At 37.8% G+C, this 25,750-nt stretch overlaps 1 protein-coding gene across 1 annotated transcript; it reads right to left on the reverse strand.

Annotated features, from left to right (window-relative positions):
- Positions 1–342: 342 nt before the first annotated feature.
- On the reverse strand, positions 343–11,028 carry galr2b (galanin receptor 2b). Its single transcript, XM_008415917.2, has 3 exons — positions 9,962–11,028; positions 6,613–6,996; positions 343–2,474 (listed from the first exon to the last, which is right to left on the reverse strand). Exons 2-3 carry the CDS (start codon positions 6,984–6,986, stop codon positions 1,709–1,711), a joined length of 1,140 nt encoding a protein of 379 aa, XP_008414139.1. The 5' UTR covers positions 6,987–6,996; positions 9,962–11,028; the 3' UTR covers positions 343–1,708.
- Between the last annotated feature and the right edge of the window lie 14,722 nt (positions 11,029–25,750).

Below are 25,750 nucleotides of genomic sequence, written 5' to 3' on the forward strand. Positions count from 1 at the left end.
TAACTAAGGATCATAACATCTCTTTCAAACATTATCAGTCTTTATTAAATAAGCATTTATTTAGCCATTTCATTTGTATTTTTGCTACAGAAGCAAAAATAAGCCAATAGTACTAAAGGATGCAATATGAAAACAGAATACTGATTGTACAAATCAAAAATATTTGTGTGGATTACAATCAACTGCCTTGATGCTGAAATGTGCTGTACAAATACATTTGATTGACTGATTGAATCAGACTGAGATAACTGGAGTTAACTGCTGTAATATAACAATAATATTGCAATAATCATTCATATTTCTGATTTTCCTTCTTAACCAAATATGCTCTGCAACACAACCTCACAGCAGAAACTGGTTTATTTGGTCATTTAAGCTATCCAGTCGACAGTACATTCCTTCTCACCATTAAAACGTCCGGAAACATAACAAAATGCAGAACAGAAACAAAATGCTTTTTTTTTTTTTTTACAGCTCTGAGGTAGAACACAACCTTACAGTAAAGTACAATTATCTGTACTTTGTGGCGAAAAATAAATCTGCAAATGCGTGGTTATCATTTCACAGCTTTACAATATTAAATACATTTTAAAATACACTCGGATACATAAGTGCACTCATTGACAAACACATTCTTTTAACTGCATAATATTTTACACTAAAGAGAAACATGCCATGGATACAAAATACAAGAAAAGCAAGAAAATGTGTGCAAATACTGTAGAGTTCTAAAAGATTTCTGTAAGTCATCAATCCCGAACTTTGCACTTATTAATATTTTTTTTATATATCTTAGCTCAAAATGTCTCGTGTCAAACCTGATTTCTACATCTGGCACACAACAGTGTGCTCTGAGACATATTTAGGAACTTCTATATGCAGGTGTAAAACTGCACTGTAAATACTTAACTGTTTTGCACAACTGTCTGCAGAGTTAGCTTAAATACACATTTTGCTAAAATGAACAATTATCTCGACACGAGAGAACAGCATTTGCATGCAAAATACAAAACACACAACCTGTTCCACGAAAAACTACACCTTGATATCCGACGGGTAGATTTAATCCTAACAGGAAGGTCAGATTAGACTCCAGTGATTACACCTGAAAACTGGATCACGTTGAGAAAAATCCAGCAAATGAAAACCTAAGCTTGGAAATGGTAGTTAAAAAGTGGTGCGAAGAGGATTTATGAAGTGATGACGCTCACATCAGCAGGGAGGAACAACAACAGAGAACTCCTTGTAAGCGACACGACAACCTTGCAGCCTCAATTTCATTAATTGCAACCAATCATTTGAAAAAAGATTACCTTGACAGATGAAACAAAATCTTTCTTTGCAGCTCTACCAGTGGAAAACTAGTGGAAAATATGAATGACAAAACTGTAAGTACTTGAACTGAAATATGTCTGCTGGTTGGTGTTGTAGTGTAGTTGAGTTGAGCTGACAGTATTAATGAGACAGGAAAAGACTTTTCTAAAATCATGTCCACATGCCAAGATTAATGCAGTAACGGATTAGAAAGATGGGATTAATGAAGAACATTTTCATGTTCAGTAGTTAACTGTCTCTCAGTTAACGTGCCTCCCAATTAACCCCGCAAATTTAAATTTGGAATCGATGAAAAAAATGTAGACTTTTTCTATTGTCGTTGCACAGTTGTACACATAAGGCAATCTCGCTCTGAAACCGATCTGATCGTTCGTCAAGTCGGGTGCTGAAAGGGGGAATTTAGCGTCACTGTGGGCTCTCTCGGCTCCACTCGCCTCGGCCTGTTCATCATTTCGCATTCATTCTGTCGAACGTTCTCCTCGTTCATGTGCGATACCTCCGTGGAGCCCGCCTCGAACCCAGGCCCCGTGTTGGCCACGTGGACCACGTGAACTTTGTTTCTGCCGTTCTTAATGAGGATGCAGCTGAAGACTTTCTTGAAACCTTTGCGGAAGTGTTTGGACACCAGAGCGTACACAATGGGGTTGACGCAAGAGTTGGCGTAGGCCATGCAGTGAGAGAGTAGCCTGAAGGCGTAAGTGGTCTGATTGAAAGGGAAGTCTCCGTATAGATAGCACAGTATCACTACGTGGTATGGCAGCCAGCATATGCAGAAGAGCACAGTTACAATGATGATCATCTTGGTGACTTTACGCTTGGCTCTCTTAGATTCGGACATACCATCCAGCGGGTCGACGGCTGTCCAGAGGTACTTGATGGTTCGGGTGTACGAGAGGCTCACAACCAGCACAGGAATGACGTAGCCAAACAGGAAGGTGCAGGTGTCTAGGACCTTACGGTTCTGCTCCTCCCAGCCGGGGATACACACAGTGCTGTTAGCAAAATCAATCAGGTCATAGTAGCTAAGATATGGACCTGCAAAGACCAAGGAGAGACCCCAGATAACCACCATGGCGACCACTGCATTACAAGGGGTTCTCAGCTCTCTGGAGCGCAGAGGGTAGCGGATGGCCAGATATCTGTAAAGATAAAGACAAACAAATTCAGTCTGTTCTTAATGTTTCATGGTGTGATTGTAAAGAGTATACAATCATCTGTCATTCTAAATGTTACCAATAAGTACCAGTATTTCTTATCACAAAATATCAGACACTTGCAACCTGAACCTTCTCAGAAGTTGCTGGCCTATTAAAATTTCTCCAAAGTAGCTTTGGTCACACCTTTAGGAGGTCACAAAAGAACTCTAAACAGCAAAAGGAAATTTGATAAAAAATTTGTGTCCAGAAAACATTTCTAAAGCTCCGTATACAGGAATTAAAATTACAATTCGATTAACAATAAAAGACTTTGTGAAGGGAGAATAATTGTACCTGTGAGTTGTAAACAAAGACAACACCAGTGTTCATTGCTCATGGTTAAAGATGGTTAAAGGTTTTGGAGTCAGTTTTTGATATTGGTGATGCGGCTCCCTGCACGGTCTTTGTATTTGCCAAACTCCCTGTTAATGACCATAAAGTAGTCTTAGATCTTGTTCTTGTTGTTTTGATTCTTTCAGTTTGTGTCCAATACACAAACTGAAAGAATTAAAATGAATTACTTTTAATTCTATAAAAATTTTAATAGAATTAAAATGAACTAATTTCGTTAATTAATTTTCCAATTAAATGAACTACTTTCTTTGACATTCAAGACATATGCAGTGCAAGAAATACAGATGGCTGAAAGTTGTCCGATTTCATCCCACATAACATCAGTAAATAAACTGGTAAGCAAATTAATTTTTATTTCTAGTATTAGAAAAAATGCTTTTAGTGCTTGGATATTCAACTCCGGCACTGATAGCGAAGTAATGTTAAGTCCTTACAAGAAAACTTTCCACTTAAATTTACCCTGCAAGCTCTTCTGAAGGCTTGAATGGTACACACACTCAGCATGAGTCACCTCTTTTTGCTGAGCAGAACAAAAAACCTATTGTACCTAAAAATATTAATGGAACTTTATAACACCGTGTGCAGCATTCACAAAGAGGATTTTTTTTTATTATTTGTGTACTGTCTGATCTTACATTTGATTTGATGAGATGGGTCTGAATTGGAAAAGCACAAGTAGACAAAACGACAATGAAAAAAACATTTATGAACAATAAAAAACAAGTATTAAAAAAAAAAAAAAAAACGAGTACAAGAATAATATTGTGTTATATCCTATATAATTACGTACAATATGTATAAAAACAAAACGTACCGCTAAAAATCAGGGAAATATTGAATAAGATAGCCTTTCTCTTTTCTGTTTTAAAGAATTTGATGTGGTCTAAAAACTGACCTGGAAATATGCACCAGTAACGAGAGAACATGATCTGTGCTCAGGACAGGTGTTCGCTAAACATGCAATCTGTTGAAATGTTTTAATGTCTCTTTGGATGCAATGAAGAAAATGAAGTCAGCTGTTGCTTTCCATTAAACCACACGGTGATAATATCGTCATTACAACGGATTTCGCAGTGGTTTAGCCGTTATCAGTGTTGGAGTGAGGGTTTGTTTTAAACTGCTGTGTGAAGCTTGCTTGTTTCCTCTACAATATGCGTGTTATTTATCAGGCTTTCTTGGACAGTCCTGAAGCATGCGTGTTTGGATTGTGGATGATTCTTAAACGACCCTGGGTCTCTGATGGACAGACAGCCTGTCTAAAATGTCACCTTCTTTTGGCAGGCGAGAACTGGCTGGACATAGGAAGTTTGCATCCCTTATCTTTATGTCAAAGTTGTGAAAACTAAACAAATAACTCACAAAACCAGCACATTATCATGCCCTACTTTTTTTTTTTTGATTAGATATTTGTGTTTGTAGCTTAAAGTGGCCTGAGCTGAATGTCCTCTGACAGGTGTCCCCAATGTTTCAGCTTCTTTTGCAGTGATTTTCGGCAAAACAGCACATACATCTCTCAGCCTTTTCCATTTATGAAACACTTCAGTCACCTCTCCAGAGGCAGAAAGGACAGCTTCTCTGCTCTTTGATATTTCCCTGAAATGGTTGCTAAAGGCACTTATGTTTGACATGAAAGGCAGAAACAAGACCCTTTGAACCTACTTGAATGAAACCTCAGTGGTTCGAACAACTAACGTCCCTGTTTGCAGCCGTCCGGCTTTATTCATTGGTGGAATTTGAAAGAAATGTTCATTTTCATCACGTTGCTTTGAAATTTGGGATTCAAAACAATGTTGTAGCAAGAAAAACGGGAGTTCCTTAATTCCACAGATGTGCTATGAAGACAACAGTTACACTGACTGACTTGGCTCAACCAAGAAGTTACACAAATACCCATAGCTTATTACTGTATTTAGTGCACTTTGTGTTTTGTACCCTATGTACATGCAAAAACACAAAATACATTTTCAACATGAATTATCCATGAAAACCACCATGCTTCACCTGGAAATACTGTAAAGCATTTGTCTTCTTGAACTTTGATTTAATTCCCAATGAGGATTCTCCACTCAAAGGCCTTCTTTTCAGATAGTTTTTTCTATGTGTATGTGGGTCTGTATTTATAGAACAAAGAGTGTGGGGAAAAAAAAACAGAAGAAATGTATTATTAACAGCCTGACTCAGAGCTTCAGTTTCATTTTTTTTTCAGACAGAGGAGGAAACAGCGAGTGAATCCTCTGAAGGGTAAACACAGCCAGTATGAGTGGAGATTCTGCTGCAGTGAGCAACTCCTCAATGACTGTCCATACTGACAGAGCTGATTATGCTACCCAACAACTGTAATAATTACTCAGTGCTTTCTCTGCGTGGGGGAATCATTTTTAGCCAGGGACGCTGCATGATTGTCTCATAAGATATTCAATTACGGCTTAATTGTCTTGTGAGGTCATGTGAGTCTTTCATTAATTCCGTTCATGTGTGCCTTTGGGGTTTCACTGCTAGAGCCTGCTTTTTTCACATGGGAAAAAAAATGCAGTCTGTGAGGTTAGCCAATGTTGTTGGTAAATTATTCATTACAATAAACAGATATCATAAAATAAAGTAAAATAAAAATGAAGACCTTGAATTTATATTTTTACCTATAAACATTTACAGTCAAAGGCTTATTAGAAAACCAAATAGGTGAACAATTTACATACGAATAGATGTCACATCTCATAATGCATGATTATATTTTAGCTTAAAAATTGTGGTTTCCATAGGAGTTCATTATAATTTTTATCATCAAGTAATCAATTACTTAGATTGTTAGTTTACTAAATATCAATGGTACAGCATTACAACTTATTTACTTCAATTAATATTTAGGTTTCTGGCAGTATTTAGACACTTGTTGCACCGAGTCAAATCAAGACAAAATTGTATTTATTCATCTCATAAATACATGTATCTGTGAAAAAAAATGTAAGTAGAAAACAAATCTGTATTGAAAACGTTCCTTTTTCTTCTTGGGAATCAATGCAATTCCCGAGAAATGTCTGAGCAGTACCAATATTGGGATTCATCTGCAAAATATATTTGAGCAGATTTTTTTCTCTTTCAGGTCTTAAGGATTAAAATTTCAATAAAGACAGACTGTTCATTTCAAAGGCTAAAAGAAAGAAGGCATTCATGAGATGCACAGTTACAGCTTAAGAGTATCTTGAGAGAATAGTTATTAATTTATGCATGTGCGTGTGTGATGTATTAGCTCTCAATAATGAATCACAACCTTTAGGGAAGTGAGGAATTTCTTAAGGCTTGATGAGCTTGAATTAGTCATTTGAATGGGGTGCATTTCTAATTCAAGACACAAAATAAAATCAACGGTGGAACAAAGAATCGACAAAAGATTTTCCTCATGCCTGCACACATTCATTGCTCTAGAGGTAAAGTAAGAAGGTAAACAAAACTGAATGAGGATGCTCAATCAACCAAATGCTGTATTAAAGATTTTTATTGGTATTACATTTTTAAATCTAATCAAAATAGTTAAAAGAAGTGAAGACTATCTCAACGTGATGGGATTGCAGAAAACATGTTGCTTTGAAATGTTTGTAACGACTTTGAAACAAACCCCTTATTGAAAGTCTGAGCTGCAATTAGAATACAACTAAATTGGAATAGAGTCAATTAGGAGTTAGGTTGGAACAGAATAAATCTATTTAATCCCAAACATTAATCGCCTTACCTGTCAACTGATACAGCAGCCAGTGTGAAGCTGCTGGCGTACATGGTGAGGTTGATGAAGAAGTGGACCACTTTGCACATGAAGGAGCCAAACACCCATCCCTCCAGAGAATAGATGGTGGCTTGGAAGGGAACGCAGAAGATTATGAAGAAGAAGTCGGCCACGCTCAAGTTGAGTATGAACAGGTTGGTCGTGTTGTATCCGAGCTGGCCGCTCCGCAGCAGCACAGCGAGCACCAGGCTGTTGCCGATGGTGCCAAGCAGAAAGATGAGGGAGAAAACCACAGACACGATCACACTGGTGGGGTTCAGCTGGTAGCTTTCAGAAACGTTGGCCTGTCCTCCTGTCCAGCTGAAATCCTCAAAGTCAGACATTTTGTTGAATCTAGAATGAAARACGAACGATAATTCAAGCATGTGCCGGAAAAGACACTTACGGTGCCYGTCTTAAAATGAAAGCTATGAATACATTTAGAAAAAGAGCCAAATCCTCTGAGGATGGTGAATGTGCTGACGTGATGACAAAGGTCGTCTCAATGCAGGGTTAATTGCAACGGAAATGACAAGCCTCTAATCAGCTGAATGTTTTTCTCCAAAAGTTTTGGAAACGGTTCACAAATTCACACAGACCAATGTAAATAAGACTATGTAAAGGGTAGTGATGTTCAACCATCATGTAACTAGCAAAATGTTATTTGTGGAGAAAAACTACATAGAGATGCTGGTGTAAGTTGGTGGCGAGATGGATGGAGGTAAAGGCAGGGAAACTGTTGAAGAAAATCTGGAGGATGCAAATGATTTAAYGCTGAAAAATATGTTGAAAAGCAACCCGCCACATATATGATGGTTTGATTGCTTGATTAGTTAATTAATTGAAAAACAGTGGAAAGAGGTTTTCAGATAATGACAAAAACTGATCAAAGCAAATGCAAATGTTGCTCAAATTTAGCAACAGCGATACATTTATGTTTAATCAAATCATAGTTTTGYTTATTTTTTGGGGGGTTGTTTTCTGCCAGTTGCATCTTTACTGTTTCGATGCTATATAATTATGTGATGCACTGCTGCAGTTGACCTCAAGAGGTAATTGGACCAATAAGCGACTCGCTGTGCCCGAGCTCAGCTCCACTCCACTGTAATTGAATGGCTCGCTTCTCTAACCCACCGCTATCTGAGTGCTCCGCTTAAATTTACTCAGCGAAAACAAAAAGAGCAGGAGCTCATCTRTGGATACTGGGATGCTTCCCTTCCTGCCACGGCTATATGGAAGCATTGATCCCTACCAACAATCAGCACTAAGAGACCCACTCCTCTCTGTCATATTCTGGCCTGAAACAATGTCATATTGAACCCTCTGACGTGCAAGTAATGTCTCCAATGACGTCAATCTGCTCTCATGTCACAGGTTCCCTCATTTCACATCGCACAGCAGCCACCGGTAYGAAATTGAAACTAAAGTGGTCCACTTGGAGGTGAATCATAGAGTCACACACACACACAGCAAAATATGTCTAAACACGTTTATATTCCAACAAAGAGAGTGTTTTTTTTTGTGTGTGTTGAAAGGTGCTAAAAAACAACACGGTTTGTAATTTATTATTTCCCTTACTATAACGAGACCATTTTTGGCAGTTAATCGTTAAAAGCCAGTTTATAATTACGGGTGCTAAAGGAAGTAATGGGTGTATGGTGACAAAGAGGAYATGCAAAATTCCAATTACGCATGATCATCTTCTCTAATTGTGMAATTAGATCCTTTGTGAAATGAGGCAATATCTGCAATTAACCCATAATCCACAGACACCTATATATCAGCACCAACATTTGTTTTTATTGCTGCATCTGCATCACAACTTTGAGTGGCAGATTTTTTTGCTCTGGGGGTGATCGTCGGGCTTTGATGCTGCAGCCTCTCAGAAGATGTGACAGACAGGACAAAGAGGCTGGGGTGTATTTGTTTCAAGTGTGTTTTTATCAACTCTTCCTTTTWCAAAGAAAATCTTTTTTCTTTTTTTAGTGAGTAGACTTAATAGGAACAACTTGCTCTTTGAAAGCGCCATTGATTTTCAGAAGATCAATATGAAATCACTCTCAACGCAATGCACTTCATTTAGGAATTGTGCTCTTTGTAATAGCATTTGAGTGCAATTGTGCTCTAAAATTGAAGTATGTGAAACTTTCAATCTACACAAACTACTGCCTTTTTCTTTTTCTTTCRTTGGCACTGCGGTATTTATGTTACGGTTGCAATTTTGTATCGTTAATGAGATCAGAGAAAGGAAGCAACCCACGCCTATGTCACTGCTGCTTACCGACCTCATTCAGGAACCCAGCAGGTTCAATGAAGAGGAAAACGCTGGAATTTGCTCTGCAGCAAATGAGCAGCTTGATTATGTTTGATGACGCTTTAATRAGAGGCTACTCATCACCCTAATCAAAAGAATGTCATTCCCTACCAAAGAGATGGCAAGGGCAGGCTGAAAACACCAACGTAAAAGATTCTTGAGTCGCAGATGCCTGTTAAATAAAGAGATTGTTAATTTTTTTTCAATCTCTTAGGAAACAATGGATATGTTTATCATCTACTTTAAAAAAAATTATAAGTGTAATGGAAAAGTACGTTATATGTTAAGTTATTTCCAGCTACAGATTGAAAAAAACAGATGCAGGAATGCCCCGATTAAATTTATGTAGAGGGGATAACACCTGCTGCCTGCTGCTGCAGAGGAATTTACTTCACAGCTCCGTTCCAGATTTAGGCAGCACTAAACCCACCTTCTTAACCTTAAGGCTACGCAATTTGCACTGATATAAAATGTTCGTCTMCAGCAATATGCCGGTGGTAAGACTTCAATCAGAGCYGGACGTGTTTCGGGATCGCTGGGATCAGAGGAAACGGGGACAGATGAGCAGATGCTTCATGGTCTGGTGCATGCAACACTAGACATGCAGTAAAATTCAGAGGCTTTGGTTGTGCTCTGCGTGATGTATTCGGAGGTGCAAGTAGGAGTTAAAGAAAAGGAATCAGTAAAAGAGTAAAGGAAACAGGAAATCCAAAGAGAGATGAAGAGATTGAGGGGGGTGTACCACAGCCAAAAACAGAGTCAGCGGAAATATATGAGCCTCAAAATAATTCATCCTAAATAAGAAACAAGACTCAAACACCCACACTGTGAGAGTCAAAGTTAAGCTATGATAAGATAAGCTATGTTTGTGATGAACAAATGTGAAGAACAAATACATGTTAAAGATCTGGATACTAAATGTTTGGCAGAACGGTTTATTTTTATCTTGCATAACCAGCAACAGCAGGATGCAGATCAGGTATGGGTGCTGCAGAGAAAACCTACCGGACTGATGATGCTGGACAGTATCCAAAGCCTCCCAATCTTCTCCGATTAGGTACAACACTCCCAGGGGACCAATGCTGTTATCATGCTGATTCCTTTTGTGCAGACGTCTCTTCCCTACCAGCATCCATCGCTGTCTGCCTGGGTCGCTGCTGTCTTACTCTCTTTCTCTGCCTGCCTCCCCCCACCCTTCACAAGAACTCCTCCTCCACATTCACTTTAATGTTCACACTTCACTGCAGAGAAGGATGGGAGAGAGCTGAGGTATTGAGGGAGGTTTTAACGCCTGCCAGGCTCACTGTCACTGCGTAAATCAGGAGGTCATCTGATAAAAAGTTGCCAAGTATAACTGAGGATACCCTCTGAAGAGTGTGAACCCAGATCCTGCGTTGTTATCAAAGGGTTACCTTTTGCTTCTCCATTTACATCGACAGCCGTAGCCTGGTAAGAAGGAGACGGAGTTATTCACTGCAGACAAGGTGGAAAATGTCTCAAAGTTGTACACTTTAGTTAGTTAGCTAATGTTTTGGAGTATTAAGGTAGAGATAAATGTCTGGAGCAAAATACATTAAAATTCAACCGTTAAAATTATCTTTTGCTTACCTGAGATTGGGTTGTAAGGTCTGGAAGGGAAAGCCCAGACGTTTCTCATCCCAGCATTACTCTTCAGCTCATTCCAGGGATCCCAAGGTGTTGAAAGGCTGGAAGAAGCTATTTATAGTCCCTCCGGTGGGTTCAGGATTTGCCCCAGGGTCTCCTCCAAGTGGAAAATGTCGCAAATTTTTGACAGGAGGCATCTACTAGGTTGTCTCTATCACATACCCAAACCATGTTGGGCATGAAACAGTGTACACTGAGCTTCCCTTAGATGACTGAGTTTCTCCCTCTGTTGGCCAAGTCAGGCTACTCTGTAGAAGAAGCTTGTTTTAGCTGCTTCTATCCTGGATTTAGTTTATTGATTCGTTTCTCATGATCAAGTGATGGTTGGTCAAATGCCTAAGTGAGAGTTTTGCTTTTTGGATCAATTCTTTGTTCACCTGAACAGACTGGAGAATCGCTCACGTTGCTAGAGACAATTTCTGTTGTTTTTTTTCTTTTTTATATAAGAACTAAATACTCATTGAAAACAACCCCAGTCAAATAGTCCCAATAGACCTCAAAAAATGCCTTGAGGGATGCAGTAATAAGGCTCCTCAAGATCCCCAAAACATATCTAGACCAGCCAAACAAACATCCGAGACCATTCTATGGTAATAAAGATCTGCTCTTCACAGACATTGAAGAGGAACATCAGCCACAACAGCCAAGAGTTTTCAGCATGAGGTTCTATCCATGGAGACCTTGTAAAATACTTTAGCAATCTCTACCATATTGATGGACTCTGCCACGCCCGTTTGTATGTTCTGCACAATCCCTGCGTAATGTCTCGCATGACAATTTCATGCTAACAAATGGTAACTTGTTCTCATGGCTTCATGAATTTATCCTTACCTTGAGCAAAGCATAAGATGAGCAAAACCAGGAACCTTTGGACGAAACAAGATTTTTTCCAAACATCAGAGGGTTCAGCACAAAAATGTTCTCCTTCTTGCAGTCAGCTTGAGAACCTTCTCCTCACAAAAGTTGCGATATTTAAATAGTAGTAATTTAATGTGAAGAAATGTAATTTAATGCAATGTAAATTTAAATGTTAGTATTGAATACTTGTGTCAGGATTTCAGACCCTCCTCCAGATGGCCTGCGATGCTTTGCACCTTTCCCTTTCTCCAGCTGCTCATACTTCAATACACTGAACAAATGTTTCCACCTACTCCATTTCTCTACCACCTCAATGTTACAAAAAGGATAGAAAATAGGAGAGGAAAAAGAATTAAAAGGATTTTAATGAATTTTGTGTGCAGGAATGGCAAGGAGAAAACCTAGTAATGCAACAGATTGCAGAACTTACATTAGTAAAAGTAGTGGCTTATGTAACTATCATTGATGTTTAATTCATATTTGAATATCTCAGAATTTATAGGAAGACCAACCTTCCAAAGCTGTAAAATGTGTACGCTGCCAGGTTCTGCTTGTATATTAATGACCTACATGAAAGCTGTAAACAGTTTCAGTGCCAAATGTAAGCAGATGATGCTGTAATATAACTGAAAGCATCCACAGGAGGTTTCAGAGACTGAAGCAGACGGTTAATCTCCCAGTGGTTTAAGAATCACTCTCTGTGTTTTACTTGCCCCCAAGCTGTTTCAGTGTTTTTCACAGTCAAATCACTTACTGCCAAAGCAAAATCTAAAATTACACAGGATCAAAGTGTTGTGTTGCGTTATCAACTGAAAATTAAGTCACATTTTTTGTTTCCTATTAAATCTACGTTTAATCAGATAAAAACCCGCTGAGATCAAGAACTGGCCAAGAAAGGCAGCAGCATGCCATAATGGCAAGTAAAACAGAATACAATGACAAAAAAATATAACAAAATCATTAAAAATAAATTAAATACAAGCGAATTGACAATAAAGTGCAGTAGCTATGACAATAACCATTCAAAATGTTAAAACAATGACAATTTAAGATTTGCAATACAGGCACTGTTGTCAGGATTTCCAATGTTGTTTTTTTAAGACTGAGCAAATGATTTTTAAGTAATTTTTTTTTTTTTTAAGTCAGGGATAAACTGTCTACTTACAATGTGATCAACTAGGATGTTAACACCAGATGGGAACGGCAACTTAGAAATAGAGAGGTTTTGTTAATTCAAGGCAGATATTTTAGTAGAGCCTCCATTTTCAGGTGAAAAACTCAACTAAGACGGTCCAGCTATGTTCCAGCAGTACATAAGTTCTGATCTAGAGCCTCATTTTTCTGGATTCAATGTCCCTTCTGACCTAGAAATGCCTCGGGATCCTCCAGAATAACCAGAGTGAGTTTCCAATGAGGTGAATGTCAACATTTTCCTCTTCAACCTGTTATCCTCATTTTCCAATAGGACAGTTCAATTTGTGTGGTTTCAACATAATTATTATTATTTTTCATTTCCAACATAAGTAATATTCCCATTTGTACTCAAGTAGTTTACTCCATCCCGCTTAGAGCATTAAATAGACAAGTACAACACAAGGGTTAGGAACTAAGGAAGCATCCATTACAGCAGGGGATGGCAATGCCTCCAAGGTATCCCTCGATGCAGCCTGCAGGCGCCAGTTCATTAACTAGATATAAACACATAAACATACTGCAAGTACATTTTCCCCACACACAAGTAGGTGTTTAATGGCATCTCTGATGAATCTAACACTACACACCAACAGTTGTGAACCAGTTATCCTCAGGTGATGATGATGTAACTTCATTTTTTATTTAAATTCTACTGTTAAGCTCTGAAAGGTAATAGGTCTGGTGCTTATATGTTTTTTCCATTTGTTCATAGTCTGGTCTTTTTCTTTATCTTAATATTAATTCTGCACGGGTCCATTGCTCTGAAACTACCTCATTGATTGTGAGTGACTTTTTCCCCTTCACCTGTTTTGGAAATTGCTTTCTGTCATGCAACAGAGACCAAGTAATAAAACAGAGTTTCTTTCTGCTGAGATATTGACGAATGACTAAGGTTCACATCAGGAGCAATGTACTTTGTCCTTCCTTTTGCAGTGGGCTTTTAATTGTTTTTTTACATCAATAATCGACCAGGGGATGCAATTTCATGGAGGAATATAATATTTGCACTCCCATGCCAGGTTTTGGGGAAGAGATTACGATAAATTGTTTCAAAATGGCATATATTTTAAAATAACTTGCACACAACAAATTGAAAACAAACTATTATGTTAAAGTGAGAAATTAACATTAGAATACTGTCTGGAAAAGTCTAACACTTTCAATTTGCTGAAGATCCTTGTAATTCAAATTTAGAATTCAATCATTTGGTCAGAGCCTATCAGAGCCTATCAGCATCCCGCTGATAGGCTCTGTAATAGGTCATATATGACCTATCTGTAATAGGTCATATTTGCACAGTTTTCCTTGGAAACAGTCTCCTGCTCTATCAGATGCAACTCTAATCTCTGGTTAGGCCTCTTAAATCTGTACTCTTCTGCAGATAAAGATATCCTATTGTTGATTTTATTGAATCCTTCAAGTTATTTTTGATATATGCAGCACTTCTATAACAACTGAACACAACATAATTACTTGATTGTGCTGTAATGTTGAATTATGTGCCTAGAAAATACATGATTTTGAAGGAGGGAGGATGCTTTCTGCACCCCTTCAGAATGCATGGCTTTATGAAGTTCTTAAACCATGGCTAAACACACATTTGGACGACTTGTGAAAGCTTCAAATAAAAGTAAATACGCCAGTCAGACAAAAAAAAAGAAATCTCACAAAAAGGCACAATTTGCAGAGCAGAAAAAAATCAGTGGTTAGTAAGATCCATTTTTCACTTGATGTTCATGGTCCACCATCTCCTCTTTTTTCTTGTATTCACACTGAAGAGTGGTGTGATTTATACAAAAGTAAATCATTCAAAAGAAGCAAACTCATTTTTCACATTAATCACTGCAATTGCCTTGCTATCAAATATTATTTTTCTTTCAGCTCTTTGTTAATTGCTAGATAGAGACCAACATAAAGATATGCAGGGACAGACAGAAATATCTGTATAGAAGAACCTTTTTGTCCATTCGCACGGCTTTGAAAAAATGGATCCAATTAAATCCAAAGGCAGAGGAGGAGAAAAAGAAGGAAGTGAAGGAAAAGTAGAAAAAAAAGAAGATGGATAAAACCTTCTGCCCTCCAGAGCATTGGAACCACGCTTATAACCTTCACTAGAGGGTTGTTAGATGTTTTATCCTCTCTGATGTTTAGGCAAACTGTAATGGAATAAGATTGCTGCAAAAGTTAATGTTACCACCACAAAATCAATTAAATATTTTTAATTCTTCTTGATAAACATGAAGACTTCATGTACACTTTAGCACTGTAGAAAGTAAAAATTTAATTAGATTTGAAGATTTCAGAATAAAAGACCAACTGGCATTTATCAATCTTTTGCTTTCCATCACTTAATGTATTCAGAAGTAAAAGATGAGCTATTYATAATTTTTTCTCTCTCCATACATTACTGAGGTGAGGTGGAATAAAATTAACATATTTTGTATAAGCAAATTATTGTTAATTAAATCTTGATTAAATAAATGTTGCTCTGTGGCTCTCATCTGAAGTCATTGCATGCAGATGTAATAATCCGTCCTGCTTCTTTCCCTTCTCCAGTAGTCTATCCATCAAACTTTCAAGTTGCTCACGCAGCACCAGCTGTAGCTGTTTCCTGATGGCTGTGATAAAGGTTTTCACCCTCTCAAAGTCCATTTCTAAGCGTAAAAGCTTTGCACTTTAAAGAGAACCTCACTTTCGTACTGATTCTGCTGTCTCTAAAACACACACGAGTCACTCAAGCTCCGAGCATTGCCCTGGTCTTCAGCGTGCTCCGGTACGGACAGAGAATGTTTATGGTCAATTCATTAGGGACAGGCGCTGAATGATCTCAATTTGGTGAGCGACTTGACTCTGGACACTGAATTTTTCAAATGAAACAGCATTCAGTTGTAGCCTCAGAACCTCCAGCCAGACATATTTCACCCTACCTCTGTTCAGAGCTCTGACTGTTTGATGGCATCACTGTCAGCATTCATCCATCAATAACCTGCGGGCAAAACAACAACATCCACACAGACCGAATACCTGTTGGACTTGAAACAAAACATGTTTTTTATTTATTTATTTTTTAAAGGACATAACACTGTCGATATGTCACATATGTTCTGCTTTAAAATATTGCAGTTTCTATTTTTAAGCTCTGGATTATGTTTCTTTTTTTTTAAACAAATTTGTCTGCATTTAAAAAAATCAAGCTACAATGATGAACAAATAAGAAAATTAATTGAGAAGGAGAAGGACAATTGGTGCAAGTCTGAAAATGTTTTACACATCAAAATAGAAAATTATGGGAAGCAGATTATTGTTAGGCTGAATGAAGTGGCTGGTGTCGGCATGTCTTTGTCTCTTTCTACTTAGGAGAATAACAGGACAGATTGTTTATGTGTAAGTGCTCTCAGCATGTTTGTCTCTGAAACAGGGACTCTGAGCTAAAACTGAAATTGACATTGGAAGTGAGAGAGACACCGATGATAAATTTAGATTCCCACTATTGTTCATAGGTTCCAAAACAACTTCTTTCGTGAATGCTTCAAAAATGTCACAGCCTCTCCATGTAAAAAGAATAAGTATCTTTGAGAAATACATTCTCTTTCTCAAGAAAGACATGTTTCACGATTTTAGTGAGACTAATTAATCACACAAGCTTTTATTTAGGGGAAGGCAGGTTTTACATTACTATTTCTATTTGAAAGTAGCGTATAGCTACAATGATTATGGGTTATTGTATTGTTGACCTGTCACAAATTGCAGTTGTAATGTAACAATTCTGAAAATGTTCAGCTGGGCGTGTAAAATAATTGTGATTGACTGTTGTTTGGCAGTGGCATGGCACACATGTTCAAGAGTATAAATTTACAAGTGATGCTGGCACTTTGTCGACCCCGACTCATGCTGATTCCAACTGAGAACATGTTTCACTGCCTATTAATGAAACAGGGCCGCCCCCGATTTACAAAATACAAAAAGAAAAAGGGGGGAAATAAAAAAAGAAAAGGGAGAGAACAATAGCCTGAGCCAAAGCAAACAGTTTTGTTAGGACAATGATGGAGCTCTGCCCTGACGAAAGGCAAATTAAGATTCAGAAATACCTTTGGGTGTTGTTTCGTGTGAATGTTTCCATGGTAACAGCAGATGGATTAGCACGAAAGGACGACGAAAAAAACAACAACGAACGATTGATTTGTGTGACATTTCTCAAGAGTTGCCTACATTGAGGCTTGAATTATTAAAAAGCAGCTTCTGACACCGAATCAAACATATTTCTGCTCGTTACTCAGGGTGTCTCTGCAGAGCAGTGAGGCCGTGGGGGTCTCAGTAGCAGTCTGACAGCTACTGTTTGCTCACGCCAAGTTATTTAAGGCAGGTTTCTAACTTCAGCTACATGCCAAAACTAATTTGCTTACTTATTTTAACATTAAAGAAAGAATAACAAACAGAAAGCCATCCATGCTTTTATAATGAAGGCTTAGAAAGTGGTTGAAAGAAGTGCTTTGTTTAGATGATGCCCTACGTTCTTCTGCGTTCCTGTAACACGGCGATAAACAGAGCAAACTCTAACCCTTGGATGTGTAGCCTGTGGGAAAACAGCTCAAGTGTTGACAAGCAGTCAAATTGCTCCTATTATAAAAGTGTGATAAAAATACTGATGGAATCATTATCTTTGAGAGGCAACAAGCCCAAAATAAAAAATAAATAAAAAAAATGACACACTGGCATCTCTGTCATTTCAAACAAACACTCATTAATTAGTGTTCTGCTGCAGAGCAACAACAAGCATTTAGGACTGACATCTTACTGTGAAATCAATTAGAACATGGTTTACATGGGAGGCTTTCATTGGACCTCGCTTTATTGGTCCCTGTCTCAGCGCAGGGAATCAATCACAGCAATGACCTCAGAGGAAATGAGAGGTGCATCAAAGGTGAAGGCTTAAACTTAGCTTCTTACCTCGGCTCATGATCCCTCGAGTGTTTACATTGGCGGGAACTCACAGTGAGCGGGGCTAGTGAAATAAAAGGTTTCTGTCTGCATTGTCTCCAAGGATTGATTGGCTTGGCCTCCTGATGAAAACGTAACTCAGTTTCACTTAAAGAAAACTGTTTTGTGACAGACTGAGGTGTCTCAATTAAATTTAACACGGTGAGGACGGAAATTAAAAAAATATTTTACTGAAATATCTGCGACTCACATCGGGTGAAACTTTCACACCCAGCTGGGCAATGTTATTCACTCGCAACATATATACAGATACAGTAAACAGCAGTTATCAAACCACTGATAAAAAAGAACAATCTGGACAAATCACTACTGCAGAATTACAGGCCRATCTCCAACCTCCCATTCATCAGCAAAATTATTGAAAAAGCTGGTTTTAAACAACTGAATAACTTCCTAACAATAATGAATCGCTTTGACTCCTTCCAGTCTGGTTTTCGTGCTCACCACAGCACGGAGACGGCCCTTGTAAAAGTGTTCAATGACATCCATATAAATATCTTCCCATATTGGAAGCTTCTAGATGAAGTCACAGCATTTGAGGCTGAACTAGGGATATTTTTTAAGGCTCACATCAAACATATCCCTTATTCATTTGTCCTTAAAAAAAAATCTATCAATATCACAAAAACAAAATGTTGTGCCTTTGTTCCGGGAGTGCAAAAAACAAATTACAGTATTTATTTAATATTTTTATGTTTGCCCCTATTTTGCCTACATGTTCAGTACAAATAAACAAGATTTCATAATTTACTATTAAATTATAATATTGAAACTACCCGCCTGCTATGCAGAGTAGCTTTACCATCAGTCAAGGTTGGGTTACTCTGCCTTTCAGAGCTTTTCAATTATTCTCAACTGATGGAATAACTCTGAAAGTCAACATTGAAGAAATATGCAAAATGCATTTTAAAAGACTGCAGTGAAAACCATCCGCAAAGTTCAAACACTGGAGGCTGATTAAGCATCTTTGCTCTGAGCTTTTCAACTGGGAACATAAAAGGTGTCAAGTGGGAACAGGGAACTGAAATTTGATTGCAGAAGGAAATTAGAAGAGAATGGCTGCGCCGCCGTGGGTCAGTCCAGTTCTAGGCTACTCACTGTTTTTGATTATTCTCTTGTTGTCATAGAAACTAATGCAGATGATGACATGTCTGCACTTAACATCCAGCAGAGCAAATTTGTCTTAGTTTGTGTGTTTGCTGGAGTGCCGTTTGCTTCATTATGTCCGAAAGTGAAACATCTGGAATCATATTTGTGCATCACTGAAACTTTAGTTCACTGCTTAACGTGGTGATAACAGAGACATTTGACCACATATTTTAAAATGAGGTAAATTTGAACAGCTTTCATCTGCTGTAAGCTGTTCAGCTATTCAGTTTGTGTTTAAAATTCCCTTTTATGTGATGTAGATCAGTGTAATCACATTGGAGTCACACACACACACACACACACACACACACACACACACACACACACACACACACACACACACACACACACACACACACACACACAGCCACAGCACAACAGCACAGTGATGACAAACTGAACAAAGGATTCTCTGCTGAACAATTTCAGCAGCAGTCCGGGACGACTGACATAATTTATCAGTAAAAAAAACAAAAAAACAAGCACGCATCAAATTAATTTAGAAACACCATTTTACACAAAATGTTACTCTAATAAAAAAACAAATAAATTACAGTGCCAGGTTAGAGGAGCTGTTTCTGTATTTCCACTGGTTATTAGAAAAACAATGACAGTAAAAAGCCAATTTTAGTAGAAACATGACCAGCAGCTATACTCAGGCTGTTGTATGAAAAATTATGCTCAACTAGTACAATAGGGTCAAAAGTGTGGTATAAACACCCCCCGCCCAACACACACACACACCACCACCACAAACCTGAGCTGTTCTTGTAACATGAAGCATGTAGTCAGGATGCCTTCATGCCTTTTATATATGAAATTGACTTCTTATCTAAATGTTACAACTAAATTGAGAATTTAGTTTTTTTGTTCTTCTGCTGCTGTAGGTCCAAACTGTTGTGCATTCAGAGACGGTACACAGTGAATCTGAAAATTATTCATCGTGTTACATACTTATATTACAGACTTATTCCAAATTGTATTAAATCTAATTTCTTTCCATTAAGTTCTACGCACATTAAGACAATGAAGCAAATAAATCCCATTTGAATGAGTATTTTGTTCCATAATACTTTGTTGATTCACCCTTGGCAGCAAATGCAGCCTCAAGACTTTTTGAATTATATTATTATTAATATTTTTATATTATTTGCTTTTAAAAAAAATTAATTTTCAAAACACTCAAAAAAAAAAAGTCCACACAACTGCTGCTTGCTGTGTACTTTCCTTTCATCAACCTGGGACATTGTAAGAAAATTCCCAGAAGCAGAGTGAGCACTTTCTGAAAATTTCAGAACAACTTGACATGCCAAATTCAAAGACACTAAAATAATTCAATTTCACAGCGTGTGCTTGAATAGTTCATTAGAAGAGCAGCTATTTTGCAGAATATAAAACTTTAAACTAGTGGTGCTGGTATTTAAGTATAAACTAGGAGGAAATATTTTATTTAAACAATCAACTGAAAAATGTAGGATTTAGCTGAATATTCACCTGGCACTGAAAAAAGTGCTTTGCCTTTTATTCATGCATTACTTGTCCTTTTATCTCTTCTCCAGTGACCTTAAAACACTGAGGTTTTTTTTGTTGTTTTTTTTTTGCCATTTTACACCTTTCCAACCAATTCCCCGCTGCAGAGAGAAATCTTCTATTTCACTGCACACTCTTAGTCGAGTGTTACCTCAGGATGTCACACCCTGGGTTCAACTAATCCATGAATCCACTGGAGACCTAAAACGTGAAGGACAGACAGTAGCTGGAAACCAAATATTATTACCCTGTAACATGATAGTTAAGCTATTCATTTGTGAAGAATTTTTTCTGACTTGCTAACATAAATGATTTTTTTGGTAAAATAAATAATTTTTGCACAGAGACATTCAGTCCAGTGGGCGGAAAAAACCCTGAGATATTTCTACTGTTTTTGCTTTTTTTTTTAACATGAGTAACATGAATAAATACAAAAAGCAGTTTTGAAATGATTACTTTGTTAATTAAAATGGAAAAAAAGATCTATCCACAAACCAACTTGGCCCTGTGTGAAAATGTAGTTGCAGCCTCTATGTAAAACATTAGGGACCTGTGATCCGTCCCATTTGATGAGCGACTCTTGACCTGCAGACTATATAAACCGTGTAAATAGAACCTCTCTGGCAACATGAAGTAGGGTAAAATATCTCAAAAAGGAACAGATCTTTCCCCTGTTAAAATAATAAAAAAAAAGAAAACAACAACTGAAAAACAAGGTTGCTGACATTTTTCAGTCTGGAAAGGGTTAGAAAATCATTTCAAAGTTGCAGTGAGAGGCATTATCAACAACAACAAAAAACACAGGATAGTGGTGAACCTTCCCAAAATTTTTTGTATACATTTTTAGCTTTGTTGCTGCCACATTGGTCTGTGGTGTAGTACTTTGTGACTTTTAGATATTTAAAGGTGCTATAGTGACAAGCTTTTACTTACATTCTTGTCTAATCTACCCACCTACTGTCAAACATCGTGGTGGTATTGCGATAGTTTGGTGCTGCTTTAAGAACTGGGACATTTGAGGTCATTCATGAAGCCATGATGAACTGTGCTTGAACAACAACTCCAGAAGAATTAGTCTGGCTGTGTGCTTTGTTAACTCAAGCTCAAGCGCACACGGATAATGAATCCAGACAATGACCAGAACAGTAGCAGTAACATTACCTCAGAATGACTCAAAAAACTGAAAAAATATCCTTAAAAAGACAGTCCTTTTTTCAAAATGTGTTATATTTTGTGGATTTAAAGCAATTCTACAAAGTAGAGCAAAGTACAAATCCTCCACAACAATGAAAAACACTAATTTCCAGTTATTTCGAACACTATAAGGCCATCACTGCTGTCAAGTGCAACATAGTTATTAGGTTCTGTGGGCAATTACTTTTTAACTCCTGGCAAGATTGGTTTGCAGAGCCTTTTCCCTTAATGAATGAAATCATTACTTCAAGACTGCATCTTGTATTTATTAAGGCTACCCTTGTCTGACATTAAAATCTATTTTATCCAAACTTAAGCATGGTGGGGGGGAAAAAAAGGAAAACCGGGTGACATTTGTTAGGAGGGAAATAATGTTTCACAGTACTGAAGTTTCTTACGTGTGACTTGCGCTTGTTTCTTATTGATCAGAGCACAGTCTCTCCTTGTCCTTGTGCTCTTTGAAAGATTTATGCGGCTTTTGGAAAATGAGAAGCAGCGATAATTACACGCAGCAGCACAGTCGCAGAACGAGAAGTAATTAATGGAAGCTGAAGCAGAAACCCAGCCATAGCTTGTGAATGCTGAACCATTTCTCAGTCATCCAAACATGTAATGAAAAAGTAGATGAAGCTCTTGGAAAAGTGATTTTCGGTTTGCTTTCTGACTGTAATTGTCAAAACATGCACGAATTTAGTTTTGTTGGTTTTTTTGGTTCCAGACAACATCTGTAATGTGCCAACAATAAAGCAATCAAATGTTTTTCTTGCTTTGCTCACATCCTCACTTCTTGATTCAGTCAGATTTCAGTTTTTTAATCAGTCAGTTGAAACAAATGACATTCAAACATCACTTGTTTGTCCACTACCTATGCATGTGTGCTTAATGCAAAATGATGTGTACAATGCTTTCACTCTGTCATGTGTTCCTACCTTATTATGACTGAGCACTGCTCATGTGTTCAATGGCAAAGCAGCTAGAATTATGGGGGGAAATAATAACAAGCAGTTTTTCTCTGTCTGGTTTGTTCCACTTCGATATCTGAATGAATGTCAAGTATACTTGTCACGCTGAGCTTCACTACACTTACCGAGTCTACAGCTCTCAGTGCTTCACGGCTGCAATTAATGTTGTTTTCTGCTCAAGTTTTCATGCATGACAGTAAATGACACTTTGTTGTGGGAGTCTGAGCAACAACAGCTCCAGCATTGCACACTGACTGTACTTTAAGCCTTAGTTTACAATAAAATACTTGCTGTAGATAATAGATGTGTTCAATTAATATAAAATGAGGAGGAATCTTTGTCCTACGAAAGCTCCAAGTTGCAGTTTGCGGTGAGTGGGGAAAGTTGAGTGAGCTGTCATGCGTTTATATCATTGGTGGTGCTACTAGTAAACAAGATGAGCATCTGGTTTATAATAAATGAGTGATTTAGCAAATTAGTCACTCAACATTCACAGTCTGCTGTCCAGCTGGTCGACCAAAGCAAAATCCTCCAGGGAGCTTTGTAGTTTATTAATTTGCCACAACAGTGTATATAGCCTTAACAGTGAATCCTGTAAAGCTTCTTAAGATGCGTGGAGACGGAATTTTGATCTAAATCAATAGTTTTTAAATATAAATATAAAAAGAATGCGCACAGCTGTAATTGTCTGCTTTCTTACAAACTTTTCCACTAGGACCAACACGCCATGGGCCTATTTTGAACCACCCTGCTGAGTTTCTGCTGAGCCGTGAAGTGCAACTGGTCGTACTAGGAAATTGCAGAGCTTTTTTCTCTTCAACTTCCAGGCCCTGCATCTCCAGTTGCTCCAGCAGCAAAGACAGCAATTTACAGCTTTGATGATCATAGTTGTCAGCTCCCATGTAAACAAAAATAAATAAATAAATAATTGGACTTCCTGTAAAATTACACATTTTCCGAAGCATAGAAACGAGTTGACATCCGGAAAGTGTTTGGTCAGATAATCAAAAATAAAATCTAGTGCCTTCAGAAGTCACATAATTAATAAATAGAGTCCACCTGTGTGTATTTCAGCATAATTACTGCTGCTCTGTGAAAGCCTGCTTGAATACATTAGGAAACAAACAGCCTCATTAAATCCAGGGAACACACCAGACAGCTCACAGATAAAGTTGCGAAGAAGTTCAAAGGAGGGTAAGGTTGTAACAAAATATCTTACACTTTAATTATCTCATTGGTTGTTCTACGATGCGAAAAAGGAAGAGACTGAGAGGTAACGAGCTCCACTCAATCTAACAGGCCTGCCAAAAAGAGTATTAATCAGAGATGAAGCCAAGATGCGCCTATTAACTCAGGAGGAGTTCGAGATCTACTGCTCAGTCCAACCATTAATATTGCATTTAGCAGATCTGATCTTCCTGGAAAGATGGCAGGAAGAAAACATTTTCTGTAATTTGCTACTAGCCTGTAAAACACAGCAAGCGTGGAGAACGAGCTGCTGTGATCAAAATAAGTCTTTTCTTTTTCTTTTGATTCATATTTTTATTGATATTTTTATTGATTTAGGTGTCAACATATTCCAGGGTGCAAAAGTGTTGAGCATAAACAAATTGCTTACACCGTTGACTTTAAGATGCATGTTTTCAGGAACAAAGAGCACATGCAGAACACCTACAATAGTAAAACATAGTGAAAGAAAATTAATAGCGAAGAAACACGTGCATATATAGACTCACACACATATACATTCACAAACATATACATGCATGCATATGTACACATCCAACAAAAATAAATCAAAACGAAAGTGTAGGTCTGGGTGTGCAGACGGGTCTACATTGAAGCAACAAGCTCAATAAATGGCTGCCGTTTAGTGTAGAATTTGTTCAAATTTCCAGTTTTTGCATGTCTAATTTTCTCAACTTTCAATTATATCCTGAGTTTAGTTCACATTTTATCAGAATTTGACCTGTAGATGTTGGATTGGATCACATGACTCCCAGTGAACTCATGTCTCTGCAAGGAATATGCCAACATAATGAAATACAAATCCAACACAGATCCAGTCAATAAGCCTCACGATTTCCTTGTGAAAGCTAAAGATTGAAAATGACTTTGAGGCTCTTAGCCTGCCTTCTGCATGACCATAATGCTCAAGACTTGACCTGAACCGAGGACTGCTATTAGAGTGGAATAGCCACTTATTAATGCTGAAGCACAGAGCAATATACTGGCTCCCTCAACTCTGAGTGACCCCAAAGAAGCCCAGTCGTGAGCTCATAATAGGATTTACAACAGTTCACATATTCATATCTTAGAAGGGGTCTTAGGCATGTAAACGACAACTTAAGAGAGCAATTACATACATGGCCGCATGCTAAAATCTCTATAAGCAATTAATGACACCTGACTTATACGGCGCTTTACATGGTTACATATAAAAAGCAACTGATGCGTTCACTCTTGTCTATTTACCCACACATTTTGATCATTTCTCCTTGAGCAACTGAGCCTAAATGTTTTCTTTTATATGACTTTTAAATATGTACATGGGGTAGATCTGAATAATAATGTATTTTACTCTCAGATCTATCCAATAGAATGTGTTCAGTCCTGTTAAAAAAATATGCATTTTGTTGGAAAATAATTAAACTAACCTAAGCGAAAGAACGTTCTCAAATGAAATGAGGTAAGTCTTACATAAAATAAAAATGATACTTCTGCTGGCATGCAGAACTACATGTTGGTGTCGACACTAGCAAAATATGCTTTTGTACTTTTTCGGTGCATCTCGTCTCTTTGTTGTATTTCTCGGTGCGAGAGGACAGCACATTGTTTATTAAAACTCAGGACATGTTTGTGCTTTATGTTATTTTGCAACTCTTTTATGTCGAACTTGTACATTAGTGTGTCACACCATTTCTTTGAATCTCCACATTTTGTTCATCAGAGACCTTTACAAATGGCAAAAATGTCAACACCTCAGTATTATATTCCACTGCGTTCTTTTTTTTTTTAGATGAAAGCAGGGCTGCATGCTTTTCCACACAGAAAAATGTTTGCAGCTGTTAGCCAGAAAGCCTTGGGAAAAAAAACCCTGCCCCAATATCAACAACCACAGAGATCATGTTCACATTCAACAATGGAGTTGTTTAGCTCTCTGGATGAAGAGTATTGCGTCACAGGAACCAGGTGCGCTCAAACACTCCATCTAGACTTAAAAATCGACTGTAATCTGCGGAGA

This window comes from Poecilia reticulata, linkage group LG8 (assembly GCF_000633615.1).
Source record: "Poecilia reticulata strain Guanapo linkage group LG8, Guppy_female_1.0+MT, whole genome shotgun sequence".
NCBI classification, from domain to species: domain Eukaryota; kingdom Metazoa; phylum Chordata; class Actinopteri; order Cyprinodontiformes; family Poeciliidae; genus Poecilia; species Poecilia reticulata.